The sequence below is a fragment of the Echinococcus granulosus genome (assembly GCF_000524195.1).
Source record: "Echinococcus granulosus chromosome Unknown EG_S00088, whole genome shotgun sequence".
Taxonomy (NCBI): domain Eukaryota; kingdom Metazoa; phylum Platyhelminthes; class Cestoda; order Cyclophyllidea; family Taeniidae; genus Echinococcus; species Echinococcus granulosus.
Genome location: NW_020170468.1, coordinates 184,725 through 204,660, shown reverse-complemented (window position 1 = coordinate 204,660; position 19,936 = coordinate 184,725). Strand labels below are relative to the sequence as shown.

The 19,936-nt window shown below is 36.2% G+C and overlaps 5 protein-coding genes across 5 annotated transcripts in view; 1 reads left to right on the top strand and 4 right to left on the bottom strand. All coding sequences in view use genetic code 11, as the record gives it.

Annotated features, from left to right (window-relative positions):
* Window positions 1–795, top strand: part of EGR_07843 (Splicing factor) — a gene marked incomplete at both ends in the record, with an annotated part of 3,360 nt that extends 2,565 nt beyond the window's left edge. Inside the window, one exon of the mRNA XM_024497092.1 lies at window positions 719–795. Within this exon, the coding sequence (XP_024348503.1) occupies window positions 719–795 (77 nt within the window). The remainder of the gene's footprint in view (window positions 1–718) is intronic.
* A 100-nt stretch (window positions 796–895) lies between these two features.
* Window positions 896–3,608, bottom strand: EGR_07842 (Lipoxygenasey domain-containing protein; the record flags this gene model as incomplete). Its single annotated transcript, XM_024497091.1, has 6 exons — window positions 896–1,070; window positions 2,049–2,203; window positions 2,783–3,127; window positions 3,176–3,268; window positions 3,343–3,503; window positions 3,557–3,608. 6 exons carry the CDS (start codon window positions 3,606–3,608, stop codon window positions 896–898), a joined length of 981 nt encoding a protein of 326 aa, XP_024348502.1.
* A 2,123-nt stretch (window positions 3,609–5,731) lies between these two features.
* EGR_07841 (hypothetical protein) lies at window positions 5,732–5,992 on the bottom strand (the record flags this gene model as incomplete). Its single annotated transcript, XM_024497090.1, has 1 exon — window positions 5,732–5,992. The coding sequence occupies one exon, from the start codon at window positions 5,990–5,992 to the stop codon at window positions 5,732–5,734; it is 261 nt and encodes an 86-aa protein (XP_024348501.1).
* Window positions 5,993–7,964: 1,972 nt separating this feature from the next.
* On the bottom strand, window positions 7,965–13,383 carry EGR_07840 (hypothetical protein; the record flags this gene model as incomplete). Its single annotated transcript, XM_024497089.1, has 7 exons — window positions 7,965–8,207; window positions 9,546–9,739; window positions 10,194–10,403; window positions 10,804–10,936; window positions 11,301–11,627; window positions 11,998–12,155; window positions 13,065–13,383. 7 exons carry the CDS (start codon window positions 13,381–13,383, stop codon window positions 7,965–7,967), a joined length of 1,584 nt encoding a protein of 527 aa, XP_024348500.1.
* A 4,833-nt stretch (window positions 13,384–18,216) lies between these two features.
* EGR_07839 (Oxygen-regulated protein) lies at window positions 18,217–18,882 on the bottom strand (the record flags this gene model as incomplete). Its single annotated transcript, XM_024497088.1, has 1 exon — window positions 18,217–18,882. The coding sequence occupies one exon, from the start codon at window positions 18,880–18,882 to the stop codon at window positions 18,217–18,219; it is 666 nt and encodes a 221-aa protein (XP_024348499.1).
* Window positions 18,883–19,936: the final 1,054 nt, after the last annotated feature.

Genomic DNA, 19,936 nt, shown 5'->3' with positions numbered 1-19,936 from the left:
TGCGAAAGTAAATCTGCGCTCTGATTTTTAAATATTTTTGTGTGCGTGTCAATAAATGATCAATTGTGAGCCGTTATCTGTGTTTTCTTAAGCGGCAGGGCTCTTGTCTTTACTACCGTGGGTTGATTCAATATTCGGCTGGCAGGGCGGGAGCATTTCCCTCTTCCCCCGTGTTGGGTCGTTTTGCTCGTCTTTTTAGTGACCACCCACAGCAACGCGCCCCCCAAGGGTTTTTATATTGGGTTTTTTTTATTGATTAGTGGGCCCTTGGCCAGCCTTGTGTCGTGAATGAGCGCACCTCCTTAGGCGTTGCGTTCTGTATTTACTGATGCGCTGGGACGGCTCATGTCAGTGACAACCCGGGGGTTTCTTCGTTACTTTACAGAGATACAATTGTCTTTTTAGTTGACAAGAATGTAGATGGGTGTTGCGTCCAAAAGGGTGAGGGATGGTTGTTGGTCGGCCGGTGATCTGGTCAGCTTTTGCTTTTTCTCTGGGACGTCATCTGAGCGTCGATTTTACACAAGAGTATGAGGATAAGTAGAACTCACACATGTTAACAGACAGACAGCGGAGAACTCACGCCAGAAACTGTATTTTTAAACGTTTTCGGATACGGATTCGGTCAATTGCTGAACCATCTGTGTTACTGAAAAGTGAAGGTCGAATCAGTCCACATATCCAAATGCAACTAGTATATTTTTTTAATAACTTTCAGCTCGCGTAGATGCTCACAGAGGATTAAATGTGGCGGAATTTGTATGCTTTAGTTCAGGAAAATGGTGCGAAATATGATCCATTCTTGGTGCCTGCTCTTTAATCTCCTCATGACTGCATAAGCGCTGACTTTCTGAGATAACCCACTGGCTATTGCTGGTATTGCTAGTGTGACTGTTTAGTCGACCACTCCACGTATAAAACCATTTATTGACTCACCGGACTCATGTAATTGGCTGTATTCATCGTCGTCCGTATCGCCCACAACGTTGAGCCCATCAAAGAGAGCCAAATTGGAGTCGGGTTTAATTGTGGCCTCCCTTATTTGTCCCCCATCATCGGACCCAATCAATCTGAAAAGGATAGGCTATTTCATGGCCTTGCTTTCAAGTTCACCGCTTAACATTACTCCTCCTCCAAATTTCATCAGAGAAGATCATGGCCTTAATGAAGAAGCTTTCAAGAAGAAGGTCGCCTTCGTAAGGGCAGTTGATACCTCAGGAAAGTAAATAATCTTGGTGTTTCTAATGTTATTTTATGCTCTTTAGCAGATGAAATAGACGAAACTAGAACCACAGCGCCTGTTATCACCTGCAATGAAGATGATGCCCAAAGCAAAATATTTAAGTAAATTAAAATAACATTTTATATTAGGCATAAATGCATGAGAAACACAACCATCGCTTAAATGATGCGATGTTGGGATAGATACAGCCACCCTCTCCACTTTTGGATGACTGATTACTAACAAGCTTTAAAGTGTTCTTTAAAAATTAACGGATAGGAGTCTATTACCGAACCACTTGTCCTTTAAAAAAACATCATTTGAATACGTCGGGAGCATGTCGATGTCATACACCAGACATGAGCTCTTTACTACTTTACCAAAACCGATTGGACCAAATCCTTTCGCGAATACATTGGTTATGTCCGAGGAAATAAAGCATCATTCAGTTCTAGAACAGCCGTTGGATTGGTAGGAAAAATAGGCAAATAACGACATATTCGGACAATAAGATACAGATTTCACGATCCATTTGAATTCGAGGCTCCGGTAATAAGAATGCCAGGTTAGTGCCTTTATTTTTTAATTATAGACTGCCAACGTTTCGGTTATTTTGATAAAAGGTCCCTTGTAATAATTGCCTCATGTAGTAGTCCGAATTTTATGGTTAAGGAAAGCAAATACAGCGCAAATAGTAATTAATCGAACATCTTACGACACTTATGCTACGAAGGTAGATAAGTGACAGTTAACCAAAGTTGATAAAATTAACAACATTATTTATTTAAAATACATCATATAAGCCGCGTCTTTGACATAGACCTACACATTTGCTGGGAATCGGTAGATTTGGCCTGTCATTGGGTCAGCAACTCCTATTCCAACACAAAATCGACCCTCTAACGGAGATTCTGAGATGGGTCCGATAAGGCAGTGGGTAAGAGATCCCAGATAAACTGCTTCAAGAAGACATTCGAACACCTAGATGAATGGTTAGCAGTTAATACACAAGTGGCTGTCCTGTTTTGATAACATATTTTTTACTTCCACAGCATTGATTTCAAATGTGTCTCCACCCATGCTAATTTTCCCTGTGAAAAGCAAAGTCAAATCACCAGATAGCTCATTTTTGGATGCAAATGCAAATTTATGACAAAGTGTTAAAAGCTGATAGATTTTAGGCAAATATGGCGGAAACTCTAAAACTAACCACAGAAAGGCCATTAAATCAGAGTTTTTTAAATTAATTTTGCTGTAATGGACCTTAAGTAAGTCGAAGCCTTGCAAATAAAGAGGTGCTAAATACGTAAGAAATCCAAATATTAGACCACTCTTTAGTTGTACTTGACCACTGCTTTTGATTATCCAAGAGGACAGATTTTCGTGAATTTGAAGAACACACACTTTCAAAGCGTTCAAGGAAGTAGAATAGTTTAAAAATCACAATTCTTTTGAAATTCTAAATGCACGCAAATTCTTAGGTAATGTACTCGATTCAGTTTCAAAGCATTAATAAAGTAACCTATTAGAGTGAGATTCTATTTCAAAAAGCTTACACACCTCTAGGTTGTCATCCAGCTTTTTTGCAAATGGATCTGTGAGAACAATCAATCTCCGGCCAGTGTCACCATAACGACCGAACAGAGTGACCTTTGGCCCAAGATGAATTTGCTGTTCAGCCTCCAATACAGCTCGAGCATAGAATTTCACACGGTAAAGGACTAATCCAGCGCTTGGATCAAGGCCGTCCGAGCTTAGGATCTCTGTTGGTAAGGGATCTCCAAGTGGATTTCCTGACCTTATTTGCTCCCTGCTTAGCTGACAGTGGTTAGACATTCCTATGAACGGTCGATTTGTGAAATCAAATGCAATTTGCTCCTGTGTAACCATATTTTCAAAAACAACCTTAAATAAGACAATGTTACTCATTAGTCATAAGTAAAAACCCATTACCTTAATTAATCCCCAATAAGGTAATTCTGACTCGTTCAATGGATTGACTTCTAAACGAATTTTAAAAATCGGGCCGATGCCAGCGAGGTTGACCTAATTTAAAGTGAACAATACGTTAATATATAGATAGCGGATTGCAGATTCGGGAAGTGGAATTATGGACTAACTTTAAAATCGTCAATATTTCCAGCTCGAAATAAACACTTTTCACAATCGGAGGTTCCAATAATTATCGGTCCGGAGTTACCAGTAGTACCATAAACCACAAGAACAATAAGGGCGTTGAATGCCGATTCTGAGGTGTGCAGCTGAACCTTCCAATCAGCGTCTATGTGAGATCATGGTCAAAATCAGAAATTATATGCTTAAAAAATTGCCAACTTTTCGACTCTATGATATTACTCCTTATTGTGCTTATCGTTTTTTGTTTCATTATTTTCCATCAAGGAAAAATGCTTTTATTTAACTTATGTTTGGTATTGCGTGACACTTTATATTCTAATAATTTGTAGTGTTACTTTCTCATCAAGAGTTTTTTTTAGAAAACCCAAGGGCTGATAGCCAGATAGAAATATCTCCGACCTGTGAGGTAAAATGTTGACTCACTACTATTTCGCCTTTACTTTGAATTTTTATTCTTCAAGTTCTGTTACAGTAAACAATCGGCAGAATAGTATTCGGTGACCGCTTCAAAGGGATATTTTGTAGTAAGTTTAAGGATGCATGCTAAAACACTCTAAAATAATTCTGGCTTTAAACGTATTTTTTGAACCCCAGAAGCAATCTTTTTTTGATTATCAAAATATTTTGTCCAAATTTAGTCCTAATTAGTGTTACGGAACAGTTCATCAATTTAACTTGCTAACATGCTTACAATCAAGCGAAAGAATGTTTTGATGTCAATTCACACGTTAGATAGCAGAAAAACCACCTGACTTAGGAAGGTTTTAGAACCCAAATTTTATTATTTGGAAAATTTGTTACTGGCTGGGCATAAAGAGAATCCCAAGGGTTAAAATTTTTAAAATTTACCCAACAGCGAAAAAACCTGGAATCAGATCAGATGCCATTAAACTGAGGAAGCGGATTTAATCACGGGCGTTCTTTAAATTACCTATGATCCAAAAACCAAAGTAATTTGCTGACAAAGTTTTGCTATATAAACCGAAATCTGATGACTAAAAACAAAGAACAGCTCTCATTGACCGTTAAAACTCTGACGTTTAGAGGGATGAAATTAATTTCAGTGGTAATTTAATTGTCGCCTTTCCGGTTAAATGGTAAAATGCAGGTGTAGCTTTTAATCGTTAAGTCGACTTTGAGCAATAAAAAATCACACTAACTTTTCTGTCTCTATTGTGAAATGTTTAGCTTGCTTTAAACCCAAACACTTTTTAAGTATTGGCAATTACTTTGCACATGGCACTTAATCGCCAAATTATAGTTGTGCCTAGCACACTATTAACCTCACTCATGGTGCAAAATGCTGCCTGCAACGGCAATACTGATGTGTATTCAGTCTGTTAGTTACCGTATCACTGAAGGAAGATTATTACTACCTATTTTTAGAAAAAGAGTTCGCTTTCATAGCAGTTTATAAATGATATCTGCATAAATAGTTGAATTTTAGTGAAATTATCAATAATTAATTTAATTTGCGACACCTTTTTGACCGGAATATGGAATACCAGAGATACAGTTGATTAACCAAATGGTAGGCAGTGATACTTTGATTTTAAGTACAAGTCCCTCTGCAAACAATTATAAACCTTGCACTTCTTTGCTAAAATCTGAATCTCAATTAATTGATCTTTGTTAAAAATATCCCACACATCGTTTACAAATTCCTTTAATACTGAAGCAATAGAAATATCCAGTGTAAATTATGATTTTTTAATTGATTGAAGAGTTAATTACCTTTTGGGCTACTGTGGTTTGAGCTTACGAAATGTAATACAAGATCAAAAATTAGAGGCCAATGTGTCATGAGGCAGTTAGGGTTCCGCTTATGTACTTCCACTAGGCGGCATGGCTTCCACCCCTTCTGTGCGTAGGCCATACAAATTCTGCCCCAGGACGGTGTCTCCTTTCGGCTTCAGGGGAGTCTCGGGGTGCTACAACTGTCCTCGGTGTATATTTTGTCAGACGTTGCTACTAAACATTTTCACTAAAACTGGCTGGTGCACTAAAATTCTGCATTCGCGCAAGCATCATTTTATTGAGGAATTGAGCACAGGAACTAGACTATTAAACTTGTCTTACAACCAGATTAGAAAACATCTCGCGGGTAGCATTTCCTATTTCGACATTACCTGGTTTCTCGGTCGCCTGTGGCCGTTTAGGATTAAAACTAGCCAGTTAACTATTTAAATGGCGTGGATATGCATCTCCCTGAGTCCTTACTAAAATATGTCTTGGTCTGCATCTACATCTCTGTTAATTAAAAAATGCAATATGAAAATAACCTCAAAAAACTTTGTTAACGTAGTTTCCTCCACGTTATTTTAGTTGTTTGTTTAGCCCTTAAGCCCTTTAATTTATTGACATTATTATTATTTAGCCGTTATGCTTAAGCTCCATTGTTAAACCTTCATCACTTTCTGACCTTTCTGACTTACACTTGTTAAACTTTTTGTTGATCGTTTCACTTCGGTTCAAAAGGCTTTTTTCATCGGCTGTGTTTGCATTTGGATTGAAGGGTTGTTCCTCGTATTTTGAATCATCTTGGTCTGATGATTTTAATGTTGAACCGGATACTCTGGTAAGAGTTTTGGATAACGTCGACTCGCTCAAAGTGATTGACTGAGAAGGCGACATATTTGGGGCATTCCGTCTTTTCCCAACTTCATCAAAAAGGAAAAAAGTGACTCTTTGTTAGTTTCACGTATCAGTTTTATGCAAGTCATGTTTACAACCATCATTGCATGTATCAATATTTTCATTTGGGATTGGGTTCCAATAAAATATGGGGATGTCTTTACTTCTTGCCACCCGTTTTCACATTACCTTCATGAAAATTATAATTTGAGTGCTTCTTGTCGTCGCAAACAGTGCAAAATCGTTTCTTAAAGTAAATGATCCGTTAAATTAACAAAAGAAAAACAGGCCATAGTAAACCGTTTATATCTGGAATCAGAATATTTTTAAGTCAGTAAATAGTACGCTTACATCCGTCCAAATTTTATGAAATTTATACTTTGGGGATATTTACCACTTTAAATTTGCGCCGTGGACAGTAAAATACATCTTGTGGTATTCTAAAGATGCAAGGAAGCCAAGAAGAATAAAATATGTTGTGTCCTAAAAGGAGAAAATGGTTCCTAAAGTAGCGATTTTTTTCTTTAGGATTTACTTGAATCGAAAACCTGGCTCTTTAGAACCCATAAAATTTATAGGGCCTGCTTCTTAAATAACAATTAGTTTCGGTCTAAGTGAATCACAAATAACTGGTGATCTTCGTTCAAACTGCAAGTTGCCTAATTTGAGTCACACAGCTGGCTCCAACTACCTAAAAGCAAACCTTTCCCGCAGTGGACTCTTCTGGTTAAGCTAACTGTGTAAATTCCCGTGATATGCCTAAACTCATAACTAACGTGAGGTTTAGCATTCCAGTATTTACGACTGAAGGTATGAGACCATTAAGGTCTGCTTAGCAAATGAAATATTTCAACTATTTTTTAAAGGTTTGGAAACGAGGTTGTTTAAGTAAATAGTTTCGATATACTGGATCCTAAAAGTAGATTCCTTCCCAAAATATTTTAGCTTTTTAGATTTCCAAAAGTTTGTAATACAGTCGCAGTGTCAATTAAAGTGGGAAATATTTTGCTTTGTTTTTGTTTTTTGTTTAAACTAGTCACACAGAATAATTTAAAGAATTTGTGCTCATTCAACTTCTAATGATTGCTGTTTCTGTATGGATATGCGGGGCATACTTGCTCGGGTGGACTAAAAACAAATGCAATTTTAAATAAAGGCGAATGGTGGATGCTTCTTAACTGGAAATAATTGGTCGCATTTTGCAATTTCGACTTCAATTAAATAGTCATTATTTTGGCACTATTCATACCATAACTGTTAGGCAAAAGCCCAATAAGTTATTGTAAAAATCATAACATGGTCTAAAGCTATAACAGAATCCTTACACTTGACTATCAAGGGGTAGAACCTGTTGCTCTTGTTGTCCACATTGTTTGAAGATGTGACAGAACCATTGGCATTAATATACAAGAGGACACCTGTAAATCTGTGCGATTCGAGCCGAATAAATCCTTGTCCCCTTTCCCTTAGAACAGTAAAGTGACATTTACTATCTCCTCTTCCCTAAGAAGTAAAAACAGGTGAACAATTTTTTGAACATCCAAATAGAAATAACAACATATCTTAATTTCAATTAATTAAAAATGAATATTTGGAATTAGTATGGCACTACTAATTAAAGCAATAAGGATATGAAGAAAAAGAGCATCCACATAAATAAAATATGTATTTTAAGAGGTTATTAATTTTTTAATACACAAAAACTTTATTTGTACTTAATTACTTATGTTTCTCTGAAATGAGTAGATTTCACACCTACCCATACATTATTTAGGCTCAATTCATGCAGCTATACATTTTATAATGCAAATAAGTAAAGATTCTAAGGAAAACAAAGTAGTTTAGAGCACTTGGTAAAAAATGCTTCCATTGGTAAGAACTCACTTAATTCCAAACAATGGCCAATTGATACAAAGAAAAAAACAACAACTTACGTGCCCACGACTACCAAAATACTTGCCAACATTTTGGCCTATCTTACCATGACATCCACTGTTCCTCCTTCTTTGATTTGCAGAAAATGTCCACAATGGACAACTGATTCAAAGGCCCTAATTTGCTTATTAACTCGATGAACACGCCAGTGGCTCTCGTTGGTATGGTTTCCAGTCGCCATGGCAATCAAATTATCAGCTGATTGCTCATCTGCGCGTGGAATTAACGTCTGTTCCGAGTTGGTGCACAACATGATTATGCCTTGATCCCGCATTGAACCCTATTAAAAATGGAGATCCTTTGTTAAAATAGCTAATTACTGAAAATCGCTTCTATACGAAAGGAAATTTAACTTTATAGTGCCGATTTCGAGAACCAAATATATGTTATCAGACCTACTGAAATACAACATTTTTGAGATTCATTGTAAAACACAAGTGTGAATCATATTCATTGATAGGTGGACAAAAATTATAGCAAAATAAGTGTTTTCCGCTAAATCTTAGCAATAACTAAATGAGCTAAATCAGTTCTTCTTCATTTGAAAAATAGGGCTGTTGAAAAGAGCATGAATTTAGATCTTGAGTCTATTATTTGCCTCGGCTGCATCGTGAAATAGAACCAAGGGTGTATTTTGAAATGGGATTTAGCTCGATAACGCAGCTATACAGTAGAAGTACCGAAGTACCTTAATTCCATTTACGTAAGTAATTCTTCAGTAACAAGTTAAATGAGGAATAAAATTCAATCACTTCCGTTTTTAACAAATAATTTGTGCATTATGGAAACCACCAACCTTTCTGTTATTTTGTCATTTCAAAGTTAAGTGGACAATGTAACCTTGAACGAAACTCGAACATTAATATGAGCAAAAGTCTCAAACAATCCTTCTCATTGGTTCATAACAAGGAACATGTAAACGAGTTGCAATACTGGTAAAGCTAGTCACAACAAGACTATCTTAAATCTTTGTATTTTGACACATAGCCAAGCTGTAGAAATAGGACATCCATTGTTCACAAAGTAGTGAAACAATATCTTTTTTATAACCCTTAATCTCTTTTTTGTATATCTTACTCGTGATTCCACCGCTACATTATGTATTTTTAAATAAAGGCTCTTATTGGTTTGGAGTGGTTTAGTTCAATTATTTTATCATCGGTAGGAATTTCGTAGACGCTGGGTTTCCTCCACGTAGCTCGAGTTCATTCTCATCCTTGTTGTTTTATTTGACAATTTTTTCCAAAATTGTATTTTTGGTATTTTGAGTTTGATGTATTTTGCAACATTTACCCTCTAAGAAAACTTTTAGGCAACTTCACGCTGATGGTCAAACAAGAGGAACATCTCTTCGTTTTGAATCAACAATTTTTTGCGTGGTTAGGGTATTTTCTTCATCAGTGTCTCAAGGTAGCTTCCGTAATCCAGTATCCTGGTTACCGCCTCAGTAATCATAAATAGCAAATTTCATTACTTTGTTAAATTAACCTATTTATGCACGTTTGCCAAATTCTCATTATCTGTAAAACTGGGGCTCTAAATCGAGCCTCATAAGAGATAGGGAAAATTGCGAAGAATTAACCATAAAAGAAATCAAATGCTCCTTTACGTCAAATACCTTGACAAATGGCATCAATAAGGTCTCCTTGTGGTCGACAGTTTCTCTTACAGAAACTCTTCCATCAGATGGGTCGACACGAATTTTTGACGCTCGCTCAATGTAATCCCTCAGATGAACCGATTCCAACTGTACAAAACCATCCAACTGCGGTCGAACGAGAAAGCCCTTAGATTCATCTGATTCAGAAGTGCCTTTCGAATCAAGTAAAAGAATATTTTAAGATTTATTATTATCATCACGGATATCACTTAGTCAAATCTTATGCATTAAAATTTCAATGGAAAGCCTAGACAGGGCACAAGTAGCGCAATAAACTGAAGCAGAATTTAAAATGCACAAACTGAAACTAGTTTATTGTATGCCTGATAAAGCTAATACACACGGATACCTATTGACGTGAAAAGTCAGAGTGCTCTTTAAAGTACTTTCGTGAACTAGATGATACTTTCAGGTTCCCATGCATCAACCATACGAAAAGATTAAATCAAGAACTTGTGAAAATTCAGCGGTGAGATTTCCATCACACTTTCTTCTCGTAATTGGCTCTGTTAGACCACAAAATATTTCAGTTCCTTTTTTTAAATGCGTCTACACTGATGATGGTAGCATAAATGACTTTGATAGCAAACTAATAATCTTATCTACCTCTTACACATAGACTTCCATCCTCTGCCAACGTCAAATGGAGCCATGGCTTCGAGGTGAGAGCAAATTGGAAAACAGGAAGCACGATTTTGGTCTTGTCTTGTGCATCATTCGGTGTCCTCTGGCTCTTTTTCAATGTAGACCTAACAAATGCTCGCCGGTGCCTTGCCGTGACGATGTAGTCCGTTGTACGGACGGTAAATAGGATCTCTAAGTGTGGTTTAAAAAAAGATTTGTAGTCTCATCATTTAGAACTCCTTCGCCATTCAAAACCCAATACAAATTGTGAAATGACAAATTTAATGCTGTGAAATATCAGCAGTTTTGAGGATGCAACAAACTCGATCTTTGGAAGAATTTGTAGGTTGAAACTAGAAGCACTAATAATAGAAGATTTAACACCATTTTTAAGTATTATTTGCTCCCCCATAAACTACCACTTGGAAAAATGAAAAACAAATACAGTGGTGGAACAATTACCACTTTATCTATTACCCCAATCCACTTTGTTAATTTGGCTCTTATCCTTAACTATGGTTACTTTTAACTTCGCAATCCTATTTTCCTAAATTTTCTAATAGGAACAAAATCAAGTAGGGCATAAACTTACCAGTGAAGGAATCACTTATGGCTTTAATGGATTTAACCTGACCGCAAGACATCATACTGAGTGGGTAACCAGTCACCAGTGAATAAAAGGATATTTCCATGCCGTTTTTGAATATCCATGCCATCGACTTCCACTTCAAAAAGGAAAAAAATTATCAGTTGTATTAACCAGATCATTTCAAATTAAGTAGATCACCTGTCAAAAAATTGCGTCCCGAAAACTCTATCCTTCAATCCTCGGATTACCAGGCATTTGAGGGGACTTGATAAGTTATGGTGGAAGCTAATAGGTCTAGTTGGTTAAAAACATAGTTTATACATAAAAAAGCTCATAGTAATTTCGGTATTATGATAAGATTTAGTAAGAATTATCAACTACTTAAAGGCAGTGTCACTTAATTTACCCAGTATGCTAATTCGTTTGAAGCGACTTACTTCTAAACACTTTAATAAAGTCATTTTTGAATATCAACTAAATTATTGGAACACATAACTCACCAACTTTGATATCCTGGTCGGAAATCCGTAGTGCGATTCTTCATCAAGTCCAAAAATGCGGTCTACTGGCTGAAGAATTGGGGGCATTTGAAGAATGTTAGCTACTGGCTCTGAATAAAGCCACTGGTCGCCGTGGAATAGCGTCGGTGGTTGACGAACAATCGCCGGGGTTGGAGGAGAAATGTTGCTTAAAGAAACATCCTCTTCAATTACTTGAATCCACTCCAGGCACCATGTCTCTAATGTCTTCCTCAGAGAGGACTCCAGCCACACTTTAAGTGAATTCAGACGACCCAAGGTCACACACTGAATCTTGAACTCGTCCACCTTAAATGGAATCATTTTTAAACTGTATGGTAGTTTAAAATACTTATAACGTATTTTAGTCAAGAATCTTGTCTTATTGTTACAATCAGATCATCACTTCATTCCTTAGTCATTCTAGCTCGCTAAAATAAACGACAGTTTTATTAACGCTTTCTTTGATTGGTAAATACATGATACAGCGATTTCTCTTTTCGTCAAGGTCCCAGCGCATTTGCAAGGGGTTATTTGCATTCATTTTATAATTCATATTTCGAGATTTGCAGAAAATTATTGCAATGTCACTCATGAATTGCAGTGTACATTTTGTATTCAGCCTACCCGCTCACAAGAACTAAGTTATCTATGAGTAGTACTGGTGTACATAGCTCACTTGGCCCTGCTGAAAAGGTCGCCTCTTCATCAATTCTCTGTTCCACAGATGACGAGGGCCAGAATCACCAAACTGCCCAAGAAGCAAAACCATGACAGTGGCGGCCGTCCCAGAGTTCCACAAATCACTGGTTTTAACCATTACATGGTATTGAACAGCTTAAAAATAACAAAAAAGTCATTCAAATGCTTTGATAATTCTAAGTTCACCTTAAATTTTCAGAGTAAGCTAAATAAGACATTTACTTCACCCTATTGAAATTGCATGTAATTTCATTCGATTTGCTCGCTTTAGTCTAATGAGATCTTAGAACTCGAACAGAAATATTGTGCATTCACTAAGCAAGGTACTAAGTCATTTCATAAAGCCTAAGATGTACATAATACCCACCTACAAATTTTCAAATACGCATAAGAGATAGCTTATTGAAGGAACCTTTTTAGCAGTTGAGAAGTAAGTGATCTGCTTTTGTGATGTTCAGTTCAGAGTGATAAACATCCGTCCCCTAGAGTTCACCAAAGCACGTTATTCAAAATCGGTTGGAACTTTATTAAATTGAATACTTTTGCATAATCCTTCTTTAAAAAGCCAAACGCTACTAGTATAAGATGTAGTCTGACAAATTTTAACCCAAAGTTGACTTAGGCAAGTGCATTTTTATTGTGCGTTGTGTGTGAATCAATCCTGTTAACTGTTTAGGTAGACACTGAACTCACATCTTTCCAATGCACTAATCACCCAACCCTGTCAAGCCATTTGCTTGGTGATTGCCTGGTTCAGTATTTACATTATAGGATGATTCATAGGTAGTGATCGCATGTGTTATCAAATAAAGAATATTCGAAAGAAGATGTTCACTAGATTCAAGTTTATGCTTTTAAGGTTACATAAGTCTTTCTAAAATGATACCTCATAAGCAGATCACTCAATGTATACTGCATGGAAATTGCGTTTAAATCTAATGCGTGCTTGAGGTGCGAATTGGAGGAACAGCTTTTAAATAGCTGCCATTTTTACATAGTTTTATGGAATGAACCAATTTATTATTAGCAAATAAAAGTGCTTACTAGGAAGCTGTGACAAATCTTTCATCACCACTTTAGGCTCTTCAGTAACAAGTAAGGCGGGTGTGATCCTTTGTGATCTTTTCAGAGCCTCTAGGCGAAGACGTCGTTGTTCCTGCAGAATCAACCCCAAGGAGGCTCTGGATGCCACCTCCCGTGTGACCTGACCATCACCGATATTTTGCGAGAGCCAGGCATTAAAAAAGAAGGTGAGATCAGCTAAATTAGCCTCAGCAAGAGAGTGACTCGAGGTGGAGGAAACAATACTGTTCCTTAGTTGACCCGATTCCATGGATGCATGAAACCTTGGAAGCCGAGTCATTCTCAAATGAGAGACCAGGAGTTCCGGATACTCACCGGTGTTGTCATGGGATAGGCGAACTTTTACTATTTCGCCTATGTCACCCAAATTTACCTAGGTGTTTAAGAGATCCTCCTTTATCAGTATTGTATAGATTCAAGTAAGTCTTGTTCTTTAAAATTAATATAAATCTACAATAAAAATAAATATCCTCAAAATGTTTGCAAATTAAAAATAGATTTTCGCATACTTTTTAAGAGTAAAAGGTTCAAAACGTGTAAGTAAATCAAATTTTGTAGAAGATTACAGCTATTACAAAATGTAAAAACAAATGTCATTATTATTGTATATCTTAAAAGCTGAATATTTATTCGGTACCTTTATTACTTATCATGTTTCAAGTACCATAGTGCAGTTGCTATGAGTAGCTTGCCAGCAATCATTAACCATTTTTTTCAACCCAAAAATGCATGCCTGAAAGGAACACCTTTTTTTACTTTCACTCAAAATCTTAGCATTCAGCTTTTGCTTCGGCCATAATGTTTCTGGATTTAAAATTTAAACTTTTAATTTAAAGCTTTTGGCAAAAAACTACATGGAACACGAGAAATTTTAGCTGCAGTTATCTCATTAAAGCATCTAACAAATTAAAGACGCCACTAAAATATTTTCCAGTACGGGTTAAGCACTGATGAGTTCAAGTAACTTGAGCGGAAATAGCAACTAAATTGTAACTAAAGTATTAAGTTGTGTGTGTAAATTTTTGTAATTATCTTTTAGATAATTTGACCACTTTTTGAAGTGAGGAAAATATATATTTAGACGAGGCGTTCTTCTAGCCAGAATTCGTAAACTTGGTTTGTTGCAAGATTTGTTCATTCTCCTCACACTTTTGTCTAAGTAAACTGGGGATAATTTTGGTAGAGTTGAAAAACAGCACAAATTGAATGCTTTTTTCAATTTACCTAATTCAAAGTAATAGTATTAGACGACATCACTTTGTTACACAACTAGCTTTTTTAGTAGAGCAGGCACAGAACAAATTTTTCGGACATAAATGGACTAGTCTAATAGGAGTCAACTCAAATGCTCCATAGTCTGAATCAAATGAACTTTAAACCTGGTTTTGGAATTCTTTCACTTTTAATCAGCTTTACTACTAGTTGTTGAGCTAAAATATAAATGGCAGCACTTGCATTTATGATAAATCTTAGCGGTCCCGCCCTATGAAATTTTAGGTAATTAATTTATTACCTTAAGATTTAGCGTTTCTTTAGAATAGAATTCATACAACTTAACTACTTCAGCAAAATTTTTGTCATTTTTCTGGCTGTTACATTTTAATACCATAAACCTCTCTCATGGAACGGACGCAGCAGGGCAGAGGGTAACAAAGGTCGGTCAATTATTTGACTAGTAAAGGGAATTGCTAAATTTATTTTTCAAGTGTCCATAGCTTCCTAGGATTTTCCTTTATAAGTAAAACGTTGAGTGGGAGCAACATAAGAGACAAATGTTGCAATCAAAATAAGCATTCTGAACTACCTAAAAATAGGTTTATGAATAGCCAGCACAATTCCTACAGTGTCAGTTACAAACAACAAAGAGACCAAATTTATGTATGGACACCAAAATTAAGTAAGCGTTAAAAGAAATATTCTCCCCAAAACTACCGTTTTATTCGCTAATCATTGGCTTAGCGCAGACAATGAACAAGTGAAAATATCTTATACGAATATCAAGTATTCCACCTCAAATTCATCCGTTTGACCTGGTAGGAAGAGCGGCCTGGTCACCTGACTAAAAAAATTGCCCTTTGGGGTTTTATTGCTGAAAAAAGTGGCTCCATTTTTGACCCGACTTCGGTAAGTTGAGAGAAGTAAGGCAGCACTGGTGCTCTTGGTGCCTTGAACAGTCAGGAAGACATTTGCGGTGCAGGCTGAAGTGTATTCGGTGCGTACTTTAGTGTCTCTTCGACCTGTTGTAATTTTCACTAGCCAGTGGTAACTACCTAAAAAAAACCCTCACTTAATCAAGAAGAACTCGAAGCGTCTGTGGATTGTTTTCCTTATTAACATTTTACCATGAGACAGGCCATCACAGAAAGGCTATTGCATAAACTTAGGGACTGTAAGGAATAATTAACAACTTTGTGATTGGTTGTCACTACTCATCTGACCAGAGATTATTTTAATAAGCTTTCTTTCTATGCATGTGCATGCTAACTCTTTAGTAATAATTCGGACTTGAATAGCCTTCATTTAAAAAAGAACTATTGATAAACTAGAGCGGAAAGTTTTGCATTGGCTTTTCACATCATTCTAAATATCTTAGCAACTACTAAAATTATACGTATTTGGGATTGTTGGATTCAAATTTAATATTCGTATTCATATGTCATTTAACGTAGGTGTACCTATCTCTATCTCTTAATAAATAAGTAAAATCACGTGTAAATTGAACCCAATTATGATCACATTTCGTAAAATTGTTTTTACAATGTTAAGGAAATTGGATATAAAAATATAGGCGAGACTGACGGCTGTTGCATTTGAGTATCTTCTATTCCCATATTATAGTTATCAAAGGCAGTAAAAACACTTATATAGCTCAATATTTAGACATTAACACCTGCAACTATCCCATGCAAAAGCAATAGCCGGTTATTTGATAAGCAAGAATTGAGTACGTCATGGTCTAAGCAGTTTCTCAGGCTACATTAAATAGGATCCAAAATTTGGATTTCCGCGGAGTCTATATATACTCAAAGGAGTTGGAAGAGTTCAAGACTCTGGCAAATATATATCAAGAAATGCTTATAAATTAAACCAATTGCGATCATTCCAATGACATAAGAGTATCATTTAACAAAGCCTGTTTTAGAGCAAATTAAAGCTGCATTAGTGATATCTTTTACGCTTACTTACTTTTCATTCTACATGCCGTAACGCATTGATAATTCCCAAAATAATGCTGTAAGCAATAAATTTGCACTTAATAATGCATACATTTTACGGCTTACAGAGGCATTCAATCCAATTTTTGCTAGTGCTTACTTTGACACCCATTCTTTTGTCCACTGAAAAGATGGCCGGTACTCACAATATCCTAATAAATTATTCCGTTTTTAACCACCTACAAACAACGCCTACAGTCCTGCCCTAATGCTCTTCAAGATTTAGAAGTTGCTAAAATATTTATGAGGTAACACCAACTCCACTAGTGTTAACTTGTGTAAAGCAAATAAAGTGCTTAAGGATGTATTGTATCTAGGGTAGCGGTTATACTACTGAAAGTAAACTCGGTGATTTAGATGTTGTTTTTCATCTTGTAATCAAGTCCAGTGGATGTTGAAGCCCTAAGGAATTATTATTTAGTACGCAGCACAGTGTGTTTTAACTAAAAAGCAAGAAAAACAAGTAAGTTGATATTTTTAGCACCAATTTTGGCTTTTTGATTTACAAAATACGCTGGAATTCTGTTATACTTCTGGCAGTTTTTAAAATACCAATTAGCTTAAGGTTCCAGAAAGTGCCAAAATCTACTATTTATGAGACCTAAAAGTGTATTTTCATGATTCTCTACTGGTTTCAGTATGTTATGCATCACTTAATTTAAAATCAATCATTAAACAAAAACAGGTTTTTTTTTCTTACTTAAGTTATTTGATTTTAAACAAGTCTTAAAAGAAGCATTAGATTCCAACTATTGAAAGAAAATTAAAAATAATTTCAGGTTTATATAATCTAAAAAATATCTTTTTTCCCTTGAGGAGTGATTATAAATCGGGGATTAGGTCAATTATCTGTGTCAGACCAAATATTAGGAAATTGTAAAGTAAAATAAATGTCAATCATAAAATAGATTCGCTTCGAAACTAGACTCAGATGTTGCATTATATGAGCAAAATGTAAGACGCAGCAGTAGATAAAGTAATAAAGTTGCAGCGAATGCAGTAGAATCAAATACCAGGAACATGATACTTCATTTTTCTATTGGATAACTGAAACATCGATTGACTAGAACGCAGACCGCTAGACCTTCCTTTAGTCCTTGACTGATTCTCCTTTTTAGACTCTTGACTGCGAGGGCGACTCGGGTTTTTGGAAATCTTTCTAGGATTATCTCTTGATTTGAAAGGTCCTGAGTGTGCTGAGCGATGCCGCAACAAACCTGGATCGTGGTGGATGCAAGCTCTCTCAGATGGACGATGGTGCTTTGATAAAAGGTTTGTATGAGCCTTTGATAGCGGTCGTAACTTTTCTAGACCGACAGCTACGTACTCCTCGGGACCATCGAAGACCTCTTCGATAAATTGGATCTTGAATATATTATATTAACAAATCTGAGTAGGTTTTAATAACATTATCTTAACTCATTTCAAGATCTGCTACCAAGAACTCCCGTATTCATAAAATAGAGGCTGGTATTCTCATAATAATGGTAGTTATAGCATTATTAATACTCCGTAAACATAAAATAGCTTCATGTTTTAACTTTCTTCAAAGCTGGCTAAATTTTACAACTGTTCCTTATTAAATTGCAACTGGCATGGAAGTCCATATTTCTTTGAACTCAACGAAGGACCTGAGAATAAAATCAACTAATGAAGGAGCAATATTACAATTCAATTCAATATTACAATATTACAATTACCAATGGAACTGTCCAAATGTACTTCTCCACTTATTCAGCTCGCCTTCAAGAATTATTTTCTGCTAAAGTAAATAAAACTAACAATAAGTCTTGGTTTTAAAACTGCTTGAATCATGCAGAGGTTCACATAATTCCATAGTACAATAGGGCACATTAGCAAAATCGATACCCTTTGATTAGTGTTCCCTAAGATCATGCCTAATTGCTGGAAATTTTTGTCCTCACACATTCTTGATCAAACAATTTTTGTTCTTTCAAACAATGTTTTACCTCTTTTCCAGTTAGAGTATAAATCTTGTAAACAGGCTCACAGAGCGTAAAGCTCAGTTCTTGCAGGAGATTTTGTAATGAGTTTCCAGCCCGTCCCTCAATAAGAATTCGATGTCGATGGAATGCATTGCCATTCTGATGTACGTAAATCACTTTAGTAGTCTGTTTTTTTGTCTGCTGATCAGCCGAAACAGCCTTGGTCTCCGAAGGTTTGAGGCTGTAGCTCAAGAGCTTCTGTCCACTTGAAACGCGGCCCGTTTTCCAACCAGGCAAGAGAACAGATCGTTCTACTAGTTGAATGCCTTTCGCTTGATGCCTTTTATCTGAGGCAATGTAATGACCATCGCCGTTGAGTTCAGTAATTGCGTGAATTCGAGTTCTTCCACGTGGAGAAAAGATGCTTCGAACACCATAGGGCAGATCAGGGAACTTTGCTGTTAAAAATTCCAACAAGGCTTCCAAGCTGCGAAACCGGTTTGGATGAATAACCACCCGCACGCCCTCTCCGTGACTGCTCCCATCAGCGTAGAAGTAGACAACTTTAGGATAAGTTGATCCTCCGTATTGCATTGTGTAACGATGAGAACTTTCCATTTCATTTTAAGAGTATAATCTGAACCAATCGGAAAGCCGTGTATCCTGGTTACCGTGGTAATGAAGTAGTGAGAGCGCCAGTAGATACATACGCACAAACCGAAGAGGTTTCCCTTATTTACCACTGAATGTAAAAGTACCCAGTTCGTTTGTTAATATTCTAAGCGTGAAAACTGCTTTTGACAATAAATATAATTCTACTATTAGATTCTTAGAATATAAAACGTGTGTGTTCACGAAAACTTGACTTAATTGTTTTGCTTAGGGTTAATTTTAAATGGTTAAAAAATGCCAGTTATATAAAGGCTTGCAAAGTTTAATTTTTACTTCTAAATCCAATTTATTAAATTACTCAAAGATACACCGTAAATCGGCTGTTCCTTTGCATTGCGTGCCCAACGATAACTATCATTTGAATGGAAAAATGGTTTTGCGCAAGAATAAACAAACAACACATTCAAGGTCTACTTCCCAAAAGTTTTTTTAGCCGATATTTGATAGCTTTACAATCCCTTTGACTAAAAACCTTCCATTTTAGTAATCTCTAACAGATCAATGTCGAAAATCGGAGCAAGTTAGGGAGGAAATAGGTATACGATAGCCTGTATTTGAAGTGCTTGGAACTCCAGTTATTTCTCATAACCACATAGATTGTGACTGCAGCCTGAATTTTTCTCTTAGCACGTTGATAAGAACTTTGGTTATTACATTAATCCAAAAGCCATTTGAAGTTGTAATCGGACTTTAAAACTGGACACATATGACCCTGTGAATAGGTGTTGCTGCACGTATACTTTAACTCTGAATTTCATATGAGTCGTTTTGGACAAAAACTCATGTATAAACTTCGCCAGTTTTAATCTATAATCGTGCATGTCTTCAATATACCTGCTTAGTTAATCGTCATTAACAATAATTGTTATGCTACTGATGTACTGTAAATAGAAAAACTTATTTGCGCTACTAAATTCGTTACCGTCTCCCAATTCAACTTTTAAAGACGCTGTTTTACTTCCACCCAGTAAGTACTACTACTTAATATTTTTCATAAGCC